Source organism: Phaseolus vulgaris, chromosome 1 (genome assembly GCF_051622355.1).
Source record: "Phaseolus vulgaris cultivar YP4 chromosome 1, ASM5162235v1, whole genome shotgun sequence".
In the NCBI taxonomy this organism is placed as follows: Eukaryota; Viridiplantae; Streptophyta; class Magnoliopsida; order Fabales; family Fabaceae; genus Phaseolus; species Phaseolus vulgaris.
This window is the reverse complement of record NC_143498.1, coordinates 12,219,887-12,236,010: the sequence shown is the minus strand read 5'-3', so window position 1 is coordinate 12,236,010 and position 16,124 is coordinate 12,219,887. Positions and strand designations below refer to the sequence as shown.

General features: G+C 36.3%; 1 protein-coding gene across 3 annotated transcripts; it reads left to right on the top strand.

The window, feature by feature from the left end:
• Window positions 1-508: 508 nt before the first annotated feature.
• On the top strand, window positions 509-13,212 carry LOC137813561 (glutamate synthase [NADH], amyloplastic). Of its 3 annotated transcripts, XM_068615892.1 has the most exons (22): window positions 509-1,295; window positions 1,383-1,502; window positions 2,950-3,054; window positions 3,298-3,450; window positions 3,689-3,789; window positions 3,893-3,989; window positions 4,446-4,555; window positions 4,870-4,973; window positions 5,056-5,235; window positions 5,330-5,673; window positions 5,756-5,826; window positions 5,916-6,385; window positions 6,476-7,345; window positions 7,558-7,712; window positions 8,003-8,164; window positions 8,264-9,868; window positions 10,272-10,478; window positions 10,588-10,856; window positions 11,062-11,367; window positions 11,468-11,735; window positions 11,915-12,172; window positions 12,556-13,212. In XM_068615892.1, the coding sequence occupies exons 1-22, from the start codon at window positions 951-953 to the stop codon at window positions 12,841-12,843; spliced, it is 6,588 nt and encodes a 2,195-aa protein (XP_068471993.1). In that variant the 5' UTR covers window positions 509-950; the 3' UTR covers window positions 12,844-13,212. The 3 variants fall into 3 exon arrangements, with proteins under 3 accessions (XP_068471993.1, XP_068471994.1, XP_068471995.1); XM_068615893.1 differs by lacking the exons at window positions 509-1,295; window positions 1,383-1,502; window positions 2,950-3,054; window positions 3,298-3,450; window positions 3,689-3,789 and having other exon boundaries at window positions 3,981-4,193; XM_068615894.2 differs by lacking the exons at window positions 509-1,295; window positions 1,383-1,502; window positions 2,950-3,054; window positions 3,298-3,450; window positions 3,689-3,789 and having other exon boundaries at window positions 3,986-4,111.
• The last annotated feature ends 2,912 nt before the right edge of the window (window positions 13,213-16,124 follow it).

Genomic DNA, 16,124 nt, shown 5'->3' with positions numbered 1-16,124 from the left:
GAAGGATTTATTGACTTTTCAATCCAAAATGAAAAAAAAAAACTAAATTCAACCCTTCAAAATTTAAATTTTTAAATAAATAAGAAAGTTTAGTTTTTTCCCCTTCTTTCTATCTATTTAAACGTACCTGAAATATTTAGTTTCTTATAAAAAGAATCTACGTAGTACGGTAAAAAAAATTAATTTAGTTACTAATAAAAGAAAGTATTTATTTACGGTGTCTATCAGCCGCAGCCGAGCCACAGCACACAGGTTCGTAGTTCATTACCGAACCTACCCATATGGTAGGACCCACCCATGCAGCGGCTTTAGCATGCCACATAGAACAGCTCACACGTGGCATCACTGCGAATCCTAAGCTGTCCTCAAAGAAAACAGAACAGTGATGAGGTCGAAGCTGGTAATTACAGAAACAACACCAGGAAGCACAACAAGAACAAGACGTGGTCCCCACACTTCCTTCTTCTACCCCTTCTTCTCCTTTATATATCCACCTTCTCCTCTCCTCACAACAACCCCCCACAACACACGCCCTCAGCCATCGCTCTCTCTCTTTCTCTCCCTTCCTCCATATTTCCAAAGGTTGGGTATTCTGTCTTCATCATACCAGACCGTCCTTGTTTTGATTCGAAAGCTTTAACATCTATTTCCTCACACCCGCTGCTTCTCAAGCCACTTAACCGGAATCCGGATCTTCAACCGATAAATCCAGATCTGTTTCTGTTAATGTGAAAAATACCCCAAATCCTTTGTATTTCTTCTGGATATATGTTTATCTGTTCATTCTTTCTCTATTCAGGCACTTGTAACAGAATCTGGACGCTCAAATAAGACTCCCATAACAACCACAACATTTTCTCACAAGTTAACTAAATTAAAACTATCGCAAAAAAGAAACACCTGGTTTTCACGTTTCTGTTTCTTTATTTGTTATTTTCTTCGACCGGACAATGTCGAACGCTTTGTCGTTCACGCTACCCGCTCTAAACAACCCTCAAATAAGCGCTTTCAACAGCCCTAACAAAGCGCGTCTGCATCTGAGAAGTAGGGTTGCACGATGCCCCGCCTCGACCGTAGAGAAGAAAAGACTGTTCGGCGCACAGGTGCGGTCGAGCGGGTTTGACCGGATCCGGTTGCTGCAATCGGGGCGGTTGCCAAAATGGAGGGTGGCGGTCCGGTCAGCATTCTCTGCCGTGCCGGAGAAGCCGCTGGGGCTGTATGATCCGGCGATGGACAAGGACTCGTGCGGGGTGGGGTTCGTGGCGGAGTTGTCGGGAGAGTGTAACCGCAGAACGGTACGTTTTGGTTTGGTTTTAGATTGGGATGTATCGTGGTCTTTAAGATTGATGAGGTGCTTTTATTTCCGTGCGTGTGCACTGCAGGTAACCGACGCGCTGGAAATGTTGGTGAGGATGACGCACAGAGGTGCTTGCGGATGCGAAGCCAACACTGGAGATGGTGCCGGAATTCTTGTTGCTCTGCCTCATGTCTTTTACCAGGAGGCACGTTTTTTGTTTGCGCTTTTTAATTTTACAAATATCTACCTGTATGTTTTGTTTTTTTTTTTTTTAATTTTACAAATATCTACCTCTTTTTGTCTTTGTTCGTGTGCATGTCTCTTTTTATTTTATATCTTTATAAATATACATTTTTTTTTCTTTTTGGAAGTGAAAAGTGGATTCTTGTTAGTAATTTGATTTTCAACTCATAAACAAATATTAAAGGATGATTTCATAATTAATTCTACCAATACCATTAAATGATGATTTTTAAGACAATATAGATATCTGAATTCGTAATGATTACATTTACATTAATAAAAACATATAGATAACTTTCTTATATTAATAAAAGCATAATAAATATGATATTTTTATTTCTTCTATTATAGCTAATAAAAAGAATATAAATAAAAACATGTAAATATATATATATATATATATATTATAATTTTTTAACATATTTATTATATATTATTTTACTTTACATAATAAACATGATATTTATGTTTCTTCGAATATAACTAGTAAAAAAAAAGTATTGATGAACTATTGCTTCGAAGATTTTATAGAATTAAGCGTTTCTAAGCATTTTATAAATGTATTTGAGTTTTAAATGTCTATTAGATTCTATTTATAACTTTTATAACATAAAATTGACAATCGACATTTGCACAAAATTGTCTTGTTTATATCTTCGAAATGTATCTTTTCGTTACTATTTCATCAATTTTTTTTCTAAACATCTAGATTCAGTTTATCTAGAGAGAATTATGTCATCTTGAATAAATAAATATCGAGATAGGCATTGTTGATTCGTGGTTGTTCTACTATTCTTTTGAGATGTATGTTGTTAGATGAGACATCTTGATTTTTATATCTATGTTTCACTCAAATCTCTAGCAATTTTATGTGTGTTTGTTTATTGGGTTTTTTCATTTAAAGTATCTTTATGATTTTTATTTTGTTGTTTTTCTGAAAGTACGACTTGATGATGATTTGATTTACTAAAAACAGGTTGATTTATTTAAGATTTTTTTTTCTTACTTTTAATTCAATCAGCTAGAGAATTATTTATATTTACGGATACCGATTCCATAATGAGCATTAAATGTGGATGCTTACTTTTTTTTCTTTCTATTCTTTTCCTTTTCCTTTTTTCCCTTATTCTTTTTGTTGATGGCTGCCTTTTTTTGGACTATATTATTTTTCAAAATTGTATCATAATTTTCCTCTCAATTAATAGAATTATTTTTATACTAAAGAGCTTTACATTTGCTTTTTTTTTTCCTTAACAAAATACTTAATTGCATTAATATAAATTCTGATTGACTCATTCTTATCCTTTAACCTTTTAGTTGATGAAAAATTAAGAAAAACATTTCATTTATTGGTACTTAGCTTGGTATCTTGCACCAGTTATATTTGTAATGGGCTTGTCTTGTTCCAGGTTGTGGATTTTGAGCTTCCTCCCCAAGGAAAATATGCAGTTGGCATGTTTTTCTTGCCAAAGTCTGAAAACCGAAGGAAGGAAAGCAAAAAATTATTTAGCAAGGTAAATCTGATTCCAAAGTTTCTGTTTCTGATATTTATTTTTAATTGATTTCATGTATAATAATGGCTTCTGAATTCAGTTTTTTTTATAATACTTTTTAAACTATTTTGATCATGCTAAATTGTCCTCCACCAGCTAAAATTCTCTTTTAATATTTTGTGCATATCCTTTTATGATTACTGTAATAATTATTTTGTGTTTTACTGACAATTGTTAGTAACTATGCTTTGCTTCTGGTTTAAGGTTGCTGAATCTCTGGGGCACACTGTTCTTGGTTGGCGGTCTGTACCAACTGATAACACAGGATTGGGCAAATCGGCCCTACAGACTGAACCAGTGATTGAACAGGTGTTTCTTACACCAAGTGCTGAATCAAAAGTTGATTTGGAAAGACAGGTACATTTTCTGCATGTTGACATTGGTGGCAAGACATTTGTGTTAAAATATTTAATTGAACAAAATGATGGAAACATATTTCTTTCCCATGAAAACTGTTAAGTTTTTTTAGATATAAAATCCTGGTGAGAGTGAATTTATTGCTGAAAAAAGTTTGGTTCAGCTCATTTTTATATTGCTGTATGATTAATTCTAAGTGATAATTAAATAGAACTTAATAGATACTTGGTTTTTGCAGATGTACATATTAAGGAAGCTCAGCATGGCAGCTATTACATCTGCATTAAACCTCCAAAATGATGGCATTACTGATTTCTATATCTGTTCACTTTCATCAAGGTGTGTTGTCAAGAGTAGACCTCATTTTCTCCAGTAAATTATGTTTACTACAAAAGTTATGTAGTCAATATCAAATTCCTGATGATTATCCAATCTTGTACAGGACTGTTGTTTACAAAGGTCAGCTAACACCAGCTCAGTTGAGGGATTATTATTTTGCTGATCTTGGCAATGAAAGGTTTACGAGCTACATGGCCCTGGTAAATATATTAACCATTAGCCTATTTTCTTTCTCCACTAACTCTATACTCCAACAAACAGCATGGGAACAACCAGTAACTGAAGAGATGCAAGGTTGGGGAATGACTTCTGAGGCATTGAGGTTTGAATGATCTCTTAAGTTCTTCCGCTTCCTTGATTACTGTTTGAGTTTGGATGCTGGATTGGATGCAATGGTTGAGTTGGTAAGAAAGTTCATTATCAAGATAAATCATGTTTGCAGAAATTTCTGCTGATGCTTTCTGTCGGTAGTTGATCTGGAGGACAATTTCTTCAAAGTGGTGGAGTGAAAACCATTTTTGGTGAAAGTGAAAAGGATATTTAGGATTTCTAAATTCCTACTGGAACTTAATATATGCGTTTACCTGGAATAAACAACATTTTTGAATTTGATTTTCTACACTGTTTTATGTTCTGTTTGGTGTGCATATGTGCAGATACATTCACGGTTTTCTACAAATACTTTTCCTAGCTGGGATCGTGCTCAACCTATGCGTGTATTAGGACACAATGGGGAAATCAACACACTCAGAGGCAATGTTAACTGGTATGCCTTTAAAAGTTTTTGCCTAGCTGTAGTTTGATGGTATGACCCATAAGAATGAGTTGTTATTTCACTGCAAATTTAAATGGTTCATCAGCATTATACCCATGATGCTGAAAAGAATGAATGATAAATAGTGTCTGTTAATTAAATGATTGTATCTTTATTCCTCCACAAAATATGGATACAGTGTTTGTTTTGTGTGTATCAAGCTTCGTGCTAGATGATTCTGGGTGGTTATAAAAGCATTGGAAATTGTGTGGGGTGTACGTGTACTAATTGCATTTTGATAGATATAGTATTGTCTCATTTCTTAGGATGAAGGCACGTGAGGGTTTACTAAAATGCAAGGAGCTTGGTTTATCAGAGAATAAATTAAAGAAGCTTTTGCCCATTGTGGATGCAAATTCATCCGATTCAGGTGAAATCGTGTCTGATTTTTCTATTAGCACCCTAGACTAAGGTCATAAAGTGAATTCTAATGGGTATTTTTTATATTGCAGGAGCTTTTGATGGTGTGCTTGAGTTTTTGCTTCATTCAGGAAAAAGTCTCCCTGAAGCTGTTATGATGATGATTCCTGAAGCATGGCAAAATGACAAGAACATGGATTCTCAGCGTAAAGCATTTTATGAATACTTCTCAGCCCTCATGGAGCCATGGGATGGGCCAGCTCTTATATCATGTAAATTTTGCTGGGGCTGCAGTTCTATCACATGTTAATGTCCTGTTCGTATTGGTTTATGATTTGGCACTAATTTAATCTAATATCACTACAGTTACCGATGGTCACTATCTTGGAGCTACATTGGATAGGAATGGACTGCGACCAGGCCGTTTCTATGTCACCCATAGTGGACGAGTTATAATGGCAAGTGAAGTGGGGGTTGTTGACATTCCACCAGAAGATATATGTAGGAAAGGTAGACTAAATCCTGGCATGATGCTTCTGGTTGATTTTGAAAAGCATGCAGTTGTAAATGATGATGCCTTAAAAGAGCAGTACTCATTGGCAAGACCATATGAGGATTGGCTCAAAAATCAGAAAATTGAACTCAAAGACATTGTTGATTCTGTTCCTAAATCTGGGAGAGTACCACCACCTATAGCAGGAGTGGCTCCAGTAAGTATAACATGAATATTAATTGAACAACTCACAAATTTCTTGTAGACAATTCTAATTGTTGCATCTTCAATAACTGCAGCCGTCCAATGATGACGAAGATATGGTAAATATGGGCATTCATGGCTTACTGGCTCCATTGAAAGCTTTTGGGTATGCAACATCCAACATTAATATTTGTTCAATTTTATCTGCAGTGTTTATGAAGAAAATGTTTTTTATATGCTGCTTTATTCATGCAGATATTCAGTTGAATCTTTGGAAATGCTGTTGCTTCCTATGGCCAAGGATGGTGTAGAAGCCCTTGGGTCAATGGGAAATGATACACCGCTAGCTGTCATGTCTAATAGAGAGAAACTTACTTTTGAATATTTCAAGCAAATGTTTGCTCAAGTGACAAACCCTCCTATTGATCCTATTAGAGAGAAAATAGTCACTTCTATGCAATGCATGGTTGGTCCAGAAGGCGATCTGACTGAAATCACGGAAGAGCAATGCCACCGCCTTTCCCTCAAAGGTCCCCTTTTATACACTGAAGAAATGGAAGCCATTAAAAAAATGAATTATAGGGGATGGCACAGCAAAGTTATAGACATAACGTACTCAAAGGAACGTGGTAAGGGAGGGTTGGAAGAAGCATTGGACAGGATATGTGCAGAAGCACATGATGCAATTAGTGAAGGCTATACCACTCTTGTGCTGTCAGATAGAGGTATTATTACACTCCTGGAGACCTTTTTTGCTTAAAGTTACTTAACTGTGTATGTCAATCTAATTTATTTACCTCTGATTGAATCTGTAGCCTTCTCAAGGAAACGAGTTGCCGTGAGCTCCCTCCTAGCTGTTGGTGCTGTCCATCAACATCTAGTTAAAACACTTGAGCGCACTAGAGTTGCCTTAATAGTTGAATCTGCTGAGCCCCGTGAAGTGCACCATTTCTGTACACTTGTTGGTTTTGGTGCTGATGCTATATGCCCATATTTGGCTATAGAGACAATTTGGCGACTGCAGGTTGATGGAAAGATCCCACCTAAATCAAGTGGTGAATTCCACTCAAAAGAAGAGTTGGTCAAGAAGTATTTCAAAGCAAGCAACTATGGAATGATGAAGGTTCTTGCCAAGATGGGAATATCAACTTTGGCATCATACAAAGGTGCTCAGATTTTTGAAGCTCTAGGTCTTTCATCTAAAGTGATTGAAAAGTGCTTTGCTGGGACTCCAAGTCGAGTTGAGGGTGCAACATTCGAGACACTCGCTCGTGATGCTTTTCAACTGCATGAGTTGGCTTTTCCTTCCCGTGTTTTCTCTCCTGGAAGTGCAGAAGCTGTAACGTTGCCAAATCCTGGTGATTATCACTGGAGAAAAGGTGGTGAAGTTCACCTGAATGATCCTCTTGCTATAGCAAAGCTCCAAGAGGCTGCCAGAACTAACAGTGTAGATTCATATAAACAGTATGCTAAGTTCATTCATGAATTGAACAAGGCTTGTAATTTGCGGGGACTACTGAAATTTAAAGAGACAGCTGTTAAAATTCCTATTGATGAAGTGGAGCCTGCTAGCGAAATAGTAAAACGGTTTTGCACCGGGGCCATGAGTTATGGGTCAATATCATTGGAGGCACACACAGCATTAGCAATGGCTATGAATAAAATTGGAGGGAAATCCAACACAGGTTTGTTAAGCATTTTGGAAGAATATCCAAGCAGTTTTTTCTAAACTGTTAAATATATTTACATAGCATGTTTTCCCGCGACATTTTCCCACAAAGATATCCAGAATATCCTGAGTTACTTACCACTTGAATTTCTATTTGTATTAGATGATGATTAATCACATCAATTTATGAGATTATCTGATGATTGATTTCTTGCATATTTGTCATAGGTGAGGGAGGGGAGCAACCATCTCGTATGGAGCCTCTTCCTAATGGCACAATGAATCCCAAAAGGAGTGCCATTAAGCAAGTGGCTAGTGGGAGATTTGGAGTTTCAAGTTACTACCTTACAAATGCTGATGAACTACAGATAAAAATGGCCCAGGTAATTATCAAAGTTAGTCTATTGAATTGAGGTAATTGTCCTTTTTCTTAAGTATCAAGAAATTTTATTGACTGGTCTCCAGACCCAGCATTACAATTGGAGTTAAATTTCTATTGTTTATGAATTTATATTCATGGCAGATGATGCTATGATTTCAAGGCACCTCTGGGTGCTCTTGTGTCGTTAAGTATATATACACCTACCTGCATTTGACCTTCGGTAAGGTTAGATATAAACTGTAGTTTTTCACTTAACAGAGGGGTATTGTCTTACATAATTGTCATCTCTAGGGAGCAAAACCTGGTGAGGGAGGCGAACTTCCTGGCCACAAGGTTATAGGAGACATTGCTGTTACTAGGAATTCAACTGCAGGGGTAGGACTTATCAGTCCACCTCCCCATCATGATATTTATTCAATTGAAGACCTTGCCCAACTAATTCATGATCTGAAGGTATTTTGATCTGAGGTTATATTTCTCAATCAGTGCTTTTAATTGAATATTGCTTAAATAGACGTTAATCCTGTTTAATGCCGTTTTGTTAATTTGTAGAATGCCAACCCAACTGCTCGGATTAGTGTGAAATTGGTCTCTGAAGCTGGAGTGGGGATTATTGCTAGCGGAGTTGTTAAAGGCCATGCCGACCATGTGTTGATCTCAGGTCATGATGGAGGTACTGGGGCATCCAGATGGACTGGCATAAAGAATGCTGGGCTTCCTTGGGAACTTGGCCTGGCTGAGACCCACCAGACTTTGGTTGCTAATGATCTACGCGGTCGCACAGTCCTCCAAACTGACGGGCAACTGAAAACTGGGAGAGATGTGGCAATAGCTACTCTGCTTGGTGCAGAAGAGTTTGGTTTCAGTACTGCTCCACTCATCACTCTTGGCTGCATCATGATGCGGAAGTGCCACAAGAACACCTGTCCCGTTGGCATTGCTACTCAAGATCCCGTACTCAGAGAAAAGTTTGCTGGAGAACCCGAGCATGTTATCAACTTCTTTTTTATGGTGGCAGAAGAAATGAGAGAAATTATGTCCCAGCTTGGGTTTAGGACAGTTAATGAGATGGTTGGTCGATCTGATATGCTTGAAGTTGATAAGGAAGTCATTAAGAGCAACGAGAAACTAGAAAACATTGATCTCTCTCTATTGCTTAGACCTGCAGCTGAATTGCGGCCGGAAGCTGCTCAATATTGTGTGCAAAAACAGGATCATGGTTTGGAAAATGCCTTGGATAACAAGCTCATAAGTCTATCTAATGCTGCTTTGGAAAAGGGTCTCCCTGTATACATTGAGACTCCAATCTATAATGTAAACCGTGCAGTGGGAACTATGCTTAGCCATGAGGTGACTAAACGGTACCACCTAGCTGGTCTTCCAAGCGACACCATTCATATCAGATTTACTGGCAGTGCAGGCCAGAGCTTTGGTGCATTCCTCTGTCCTGGTATCACTTTGGAACTTGAAGGTGATAGTAATGACTACGTTGGTAAAGGATTATCCGGTGGCAAGATTGTAGTGTATCCTCCAAAAGGAAGTAATTTTGACCCTAAGGAGAACATTGTGATTGGTAATGTGGCTCTGTATGGGGCCACTCAAGGGGAAGCTTACTTCAACGGGATGGCAGCCGAAAGATTTTGTGTCCGTAATTCTGGGGCTAAGGCTGTTGTGGAAGGTGTTGGTGATCATGGGTGTGAGTACATGACTGGTGGGACTGTTGTTGTGCTTGGGGAAACTGGTAGAAATTTTGCTGCAGGTATGAGTGGCGGGATTGCTTATGTTCTTGATTTGGATGGAAAATTCCAATCTCGATGCAACTTGGAACTAGTAGATCTGGACAAGGTTGAAGAGGAAGAGGATGTTTATACACTTAGAATGTTGATACAGCAGCATCAGCGTCACACAAATAGTCTGCTTGCCAACGAAGTGCTTGATGATTTTGAGAATCTTCTTCCTAAATTTATCAAGGTGTTCCCTCGGGAGTATAAACGTGTTCTAGCCAGTGTGAAGTCTGAGGAGGCCTCCAAAGATGCAGTGGTGCAGGCAGCAAAAGACGCAGAAGATCAAGATGATGAAGCACAAGCAGTAGAGAAGGATGCTTTTGAAGAACTTAAGAAACTGGCAACTGTATCTTTGAATGAGAAACAGAGTCAGGTTAGTTTATTTTTACCATCAACTTTTTTACATTATTTATGTATTTGCTGTACCATTTCATAAGAAAAAAAACGATCTTTTTTGAAAACTAAAACCTGTTAGATTGGGTTTCACTCTACAAAATTTATAATATAATATTGATTTTTAAATAAAATAAAAAGGGCAGTGTTAGATAATAGAATTGAGGTGAGGTGCAAATGGAGGGGTTATCTTCGTTAATTACTGGACAGTATACCTAGAAGTTCTAATTTTATAGTATTTATTTATAGTGTTTCCTCTTTGCTGCTTGAGGTGTCCTATAAGTATTTTAAATTAACCTGGTGGATACTCTGCTGTGTTTAGTGTGAGTACGTAGAGAACTTTTGCACAGTTTATCCAGGTTGATGTGTTTGAATATCTGCAGGCTGAGACACCCAAGAGGCCAAGTCAAGTCACTGATGCCATTAAACATAGAGGTTTTGTTGCTTATGAGCGCGAGGGTGTTCAGTACAGGGATCCTAATGTTCGCATGGCTGATTGGAATGAAGTGATGGAGGAGACAAAGCCTGGTCCACTGTTGAAAACACAGTCAGCCCGTTGCATGGACTGTGGTACCCCTTTCTGTCATCAGGTGTGCATTTCCACTTCCAAGTTTTCATTTTTAGTTTACAACTTACATATTCTCTTCAAAGGCTTTCTGAATCTGCATTTAAACTGAAGATATTTGCATAATATTTCAGGAAAATTCTGGATGTCCTCTTGGAAATAAAATACCAGAATTTAATGAGCTAGTATACCAAAATAGGTGGAGGGAAGCATTAGAGAGGCTTCTTGAAACAAATAACTTTCCCGAATTTACTGGTCGGGTATGCCCAGCACCTTGTGAAGGTTCTTGTGTCCTTGGTATTATTGAGAACCCCGTATCCATTAAAAGCATTGAATGTGCCATAATAGACAAGGCTTTTGAGGAGGGTTGGATGGTGCCACGACCTCCAGTCAAGAGAACTGGGTAGGCTGTTTTTCTTCTTAGCATCTCTTTAGTTTTATTTATTTTTATTAAGTTGTTCCTTTTCAGCAGATATGTATTGTTCAATAATTTTCTGTTTTTAAAATGTTCAACTCTGCTACAAGAATTAGCAAAATTTAACTGGAACATTCTATTAGTTTTTGAAATTGACTAGTGTTAGCATTAAGTAATATCTTTCCTGATACAGGAAAAGAGTAGCCATCGTTGGAAGTGGACCATCTGGTTTGGCAGCTGCTGATCAGCTAAATAAAATGGGTCATGCGGTAACAGTGTATGAAAGAGCTGATAGGATTGGAGGGCTTATGATGTATGGGGTCCCCAACATGAAATCTGACAAAGTGGATGTAGTTCAACGACGAGTGAATCTTATGGCGGAGGAGGGAGTAGATTTTGTGGTGAATGCTAATGTTGGAAATGATCCTTTATACTCTCTTGATCGGCTTCGGGAGGAAAACGATGCCATTGTCTTGGCTGTAGGATCTACAAAACCTAGGTCAGGCAGTGACATCATGAAGTCCTATTTATTACCTATTTGGTTAAGATCAATTTCTTTGAATGAGTGTACTGAGAATCATATAAATCTTTTCATGTAGGGATCTTCCTGTACCTGGTCGGGAGCTGTCAGGAGTCCATTTTGCCATGGAGTTTCTCCATGCAAATACTAAAAGCTTGCTTGATAGTAATCTTGAGGATGGTAGCTACATTTCAGCCAAGGGCAAGAAAGTTGTTGTCATTGGTGGAGGTGACACTGGCACAGATTGCATAGGAACATCCATTCGTCATGGTTGTAGTAGCATTGTAAATCTTGAACTCCTTCCTCAGCCCCCACCAACTAGGGCTCCCGGCAACCCGTGGCCTCAGGTTAGATTTGGATTGTTAGTTTTAAAATTCTATCATGTATCTTCTTAGCAGTACACAACCTCAAATTGGACACTTGTAATTACTTGTAATGGCTAAATAGGTGCCAAAATAATTTTGTTCATATTAACTGTTATTGACTTGATTCGTTGAGCTTAAACCTCATTATTTCTGGAATGCAGTGGCCTCGCATATTCCGAGTAGATTACGGTCACCAAGAGGCTGCAGCCAAATTTGGTAAAGATCCAAGATCGTACGAGGTTCTGACTAAGAGGTTTTTGGGAGATGAAAATGGAGTTTTGAAAGGACTTGAAGTGATTCGTGTTTGCTGGGAGAAGGATGAAACCGGCAGGTTTCAGTTTAAGGAAATTGAGGGTTCGGAGGAGATTATTGAGGCTGACCTAGTTTTACTAGCCATGGGGTTCCTTGGTCCCGAGCCTGTAAGTATCCATCAAAATAACGTTATTTTGCTTGCTCAAAAGCTTACTTAACTGATAGACGTTTATGGAAAAGTGAAGAGAAATAAGGTGCCTCTCTTATGTCATACAAGAATAAATATTACACTTAGCATCTTTAGTATTCTTAGATAGCATGGTATCCATTCCTATTCTCTTATACTAATTTCTAAAAATATTAAATTATCATTCCTTATGCATTGCATTAATCAGTGTATCCCTATATAAGTTGTAAACGTTGAAAAAACTGTGCAATATGAGAAAACTTCAGAGGTGCTTTGGTCTAACTTTTATTGTTATAGCCAAGTTCAAACTTTGTAGTAATATTTTTTCCAACTGATCATATGCTTTGCTTTTGTTTCTGCCAGACAATTGCAGAGAAGTTGGGTTTGGATCGAGACAACAGGTCAAACTTCAAGGCTGATTATGGCCGCTTCTCAACCAATGTCAAAGGGGTGTTTGCAGCAGGTGATTGTCGCCGGGGTCAGTCCCTGGTGGTGTGGGCCATTTCAGAGGGACGACAAGCTGCGGCACAGGTGGACAACTACCTCGTCAAAGACGATGATGAGCTCAGGAATCAGGATGGGCTTGTCAAGAGGCAGCAGGGGCTCAACAAGAAGCAGCAGGGCAGCAGCAAACACACGGTGATGACTTAGGTGGCGCGTGTAATTTTTCATGAAGTTCCCAAAGAATTGCACAGAATAAAATAAGATTGTTGTATGGTTCAGCCTGAGATTAATTGGTCTACTTAGGTATTCTTGATTGGAAGTTGCTACCCCGAAGGGATGAAATAATCACAAATAAAGACATTTAGAGTGTAGGGAGAGCTAGAAGGACGTCTTCTTGGTGTTGGTGGATCTTAGGTTATTGCACATTTGAGTGTTTTTGTTCATAGTTTGTTATTATTCGGGCTTTATTGTTCGGAAGTTTAGCTGTATTAGTTGGTAATGGTGACTATTATATGTAATGAAATGTACAGTTTGGTAATTATTATTATTTGGATGCAACATTGTTTCAATTTTAAACATCTTTCTGAATTTAAAGTAGAAATGTTGTCATCATTATCTTATTTCTTAAATGCAGCAGCACTTTTAAGTAAACATTCCTTGAGTTTTAATGGTGTAATTTTGTTTCAATTTTCGCTTAAGTTAACTTTCCATCATATGAAGTTTGTAGTCTGCGGCAACACAATATCGGCTCATATATATATATATATATATATATATATATATATATATATATATATATATAATTGGAAAATGTATAGGATAATAGAAATGAACTCGAGGATTACTAGGATTAATGGAAAAATTGAGATGATTTAAATAATTTACATTTAAAAAAAAAAATCGTATATTGGTGAGTTTAATTACCGAATATCCAGACAATTTGAGATATAATATACATTTCCAAAAGAATTTACTATACAAAATAAAATTAAAATTGATGAAGTCTGATAAACTTCAGAAAAGTTAACTAAAAATATTTGATCAGTTATAGATTCGTGGCATAGTTATGCAGCCTCTCAAGTGCGAAGTGTATTATATGAAGATCACAAACTTCCAATTTAAAGTCACATGTAGCATTATATGTGTAGCAAGGGTATTACTTTACTTTCTAAATATTATTTGTAAACCTCATTTATGAAAATACTTTACTTAATGATAATCAAAGAAATTTATTAAAGGGTATAGATACAAGAGTTATAGAAAAATGTTAATATTAATTGTGTCTTTTCTAGTTCTTAGTTATTTCTCTTTATAAAGGTATAACCTTTATTTTGTTCGTTCTGATTCTAGTATTTATTGATTGATTTTTTGTTTTCCATTTTCTCTCTTTAGCTAGACCTATAATGAATGTATTGCTTGTATATATTCAGATCATTTGTTTTGATTTCAATTGAAGAATAGAAGAGATATTCATTCTCATATCCTTTGCCTTCCTTTTTTTTCTTTTCTTTTGTACATCTCTATTATTTTATAATACGGTATCAAAGCTTTGTTAGAGCTCTGGTTGCTACATTGATCCATGGGTGAAGTAGTTCATCTCTCACAAGATCTTTGTTCATCTTACCATATTAGTTCATCAGATAATTCTTACTTTCTCATTGTCCCTATTATTCTTGAGGGACCAAACTATCATCATTGTTCTCATTCATTTCAAATGAGCCTGATTTCAAAGAACAAAATAGGTTTCATTGATGGAACCATAGTAGCTTCCAATCATACCAACTCATTGTTTCCAACATGGCAGAGAGCCAATATATTGGTTGTTTCCTGAATTCTCAAGGTTGTTTCTCAATCCATTGCATTGAGCATCTTGTTCCTGCAATGCTCTAGTGAATGTTTCTATATATAAAGCACAAGACCAAATTATTCAATTTCTAAGGGGGCTAAATGATAGTTATTTGACTGTGAGAACTCAAATCCTATTGATGGACTCTTTGCCATCCTTGAATAGAGTTTGCTCCTTTGTTACACAACAAGAGAGACAAATTTTTGGTGATCAATCCAAGACAATGATTGCTACTAGCAAAGGAGGTTATAAAAACAAAGCTACAACCTATGGAAAAAGTGTTGGCTATGGAAGAGGATATGCTTCCAAAATTTGCAGTCATTATGGAAAGACAGGGCATACCATTGATACATGCTATAGAAAGCATGACTTTCCACCTCATTCCAAGTTTAAAAATCTGAACCATGATCAAAGTCATACTAATGCAATTTTTCATAATACATATTTTAATAATGATGAGTAGAATCATGAAGGTTCAAAGTCAAAAGTGTAGTCTCAACAAATTGGTTTTACTCCTAAACAGTATCAAACATTGTTAGCTCTTTTGCAACAGTCCAAATCCAGTGACAATGTTTCTAATCAAGTCTATGTTATTCCTTCCAACATGACAACACAAACTGGTAATAACTTTATTTCTTCCTTCAGTTCTTTGATTATTGATAGTGGTGCTACTGATCACATTTGTTCATCATTAACTTATTTCACTTTATATCATCAAATTAATCCTATTTATGTCAAATTACCAAATGGAAATCAAGTCATTGTTGCCAATTATTCTGGAAGTGTTTTTCTCAATCAAAATCATGTCATAGACAATGTTTTGTTCATCTATGTTCTATTTTTCTTCATCAATATTCTATATTTCTTCTTATTTTCTTTAATGTTTTTTGTATTCTCGTTAACTTATTGCATTACTTTACACGATTCTCTTATTTATAATCAAATATTTGTGCGTATAGCTAATATAAAAAATGTGTTTGTTATACAATATTAAGTTGTGATCGTAAATATGAGTATATGGATAATTTGTTTAGGTTTAGGAATTTATCTTATTTTAGAAATTTTAGTTTAATCAAATTTTGAAGAAAATATCATACATTGAAAAAATAAATCACTGAAATCAATTTTTAAGAATTCATATTTTACATAAAATTAATTGACATGTTCGGAGGGACAAACATCCATGTCAATTATAACGTCATGTTATATTAAGATGTGATTGGTTAGTTTTATAATTTAAATGTTAGAAAAAGTAAGTTATTTGGGTTGTATGATTGCATTATTATTTGATATTTGTATTCCTGTATGTAGTGATAAAGTATTACATATAAAAAATAACAAATAATAATAAGTAATGATAAGCAATTATAAGTAGTAGGACAATAACACTACGACGACATGTCAAAATCCTTAGCTACTAATTATTGTGAGTCTGATTTGTTGAATAAGATGCTTTAATGTCTCCAAATCCAAGAGGAAAGCTTGAAGACCTTGCTGTTGGGTGTGTGTTGTCTAGTTATTTGAAACTTGTTAATTCACTCCTTTAGATAATCCAAGTTCATTTGAATCTTTAACCTTTTGAAAAGATGAGTTTTCTAAAACGCTGTTAAAACTTTAACAGGTTGTTTTACCTTAGCAGTTT

Coding starts and splice junctions, on each gene's coding strand:
- LOC137813561 (XM_068615892.1), top strand. CDS start 951: ATGTCGAACGCTTTGTCGTTCACGCTACCCGCTCTAAACAACCCTCAA. Junction 3,790..3,892: donor ATCTGTTCACTTTCATCAAG/GTGTGTTGTCAA, acceptor AATCTTGTACAG/GACTGTTGTTTACAAAGGTC. Junction 5,674..5,755: donor CTATAGCAGGAGTGGCTCCA/GTAAGTATAACA, acceptor CAATAACTGCAG/CCGTCCAATGATGACGAAGA.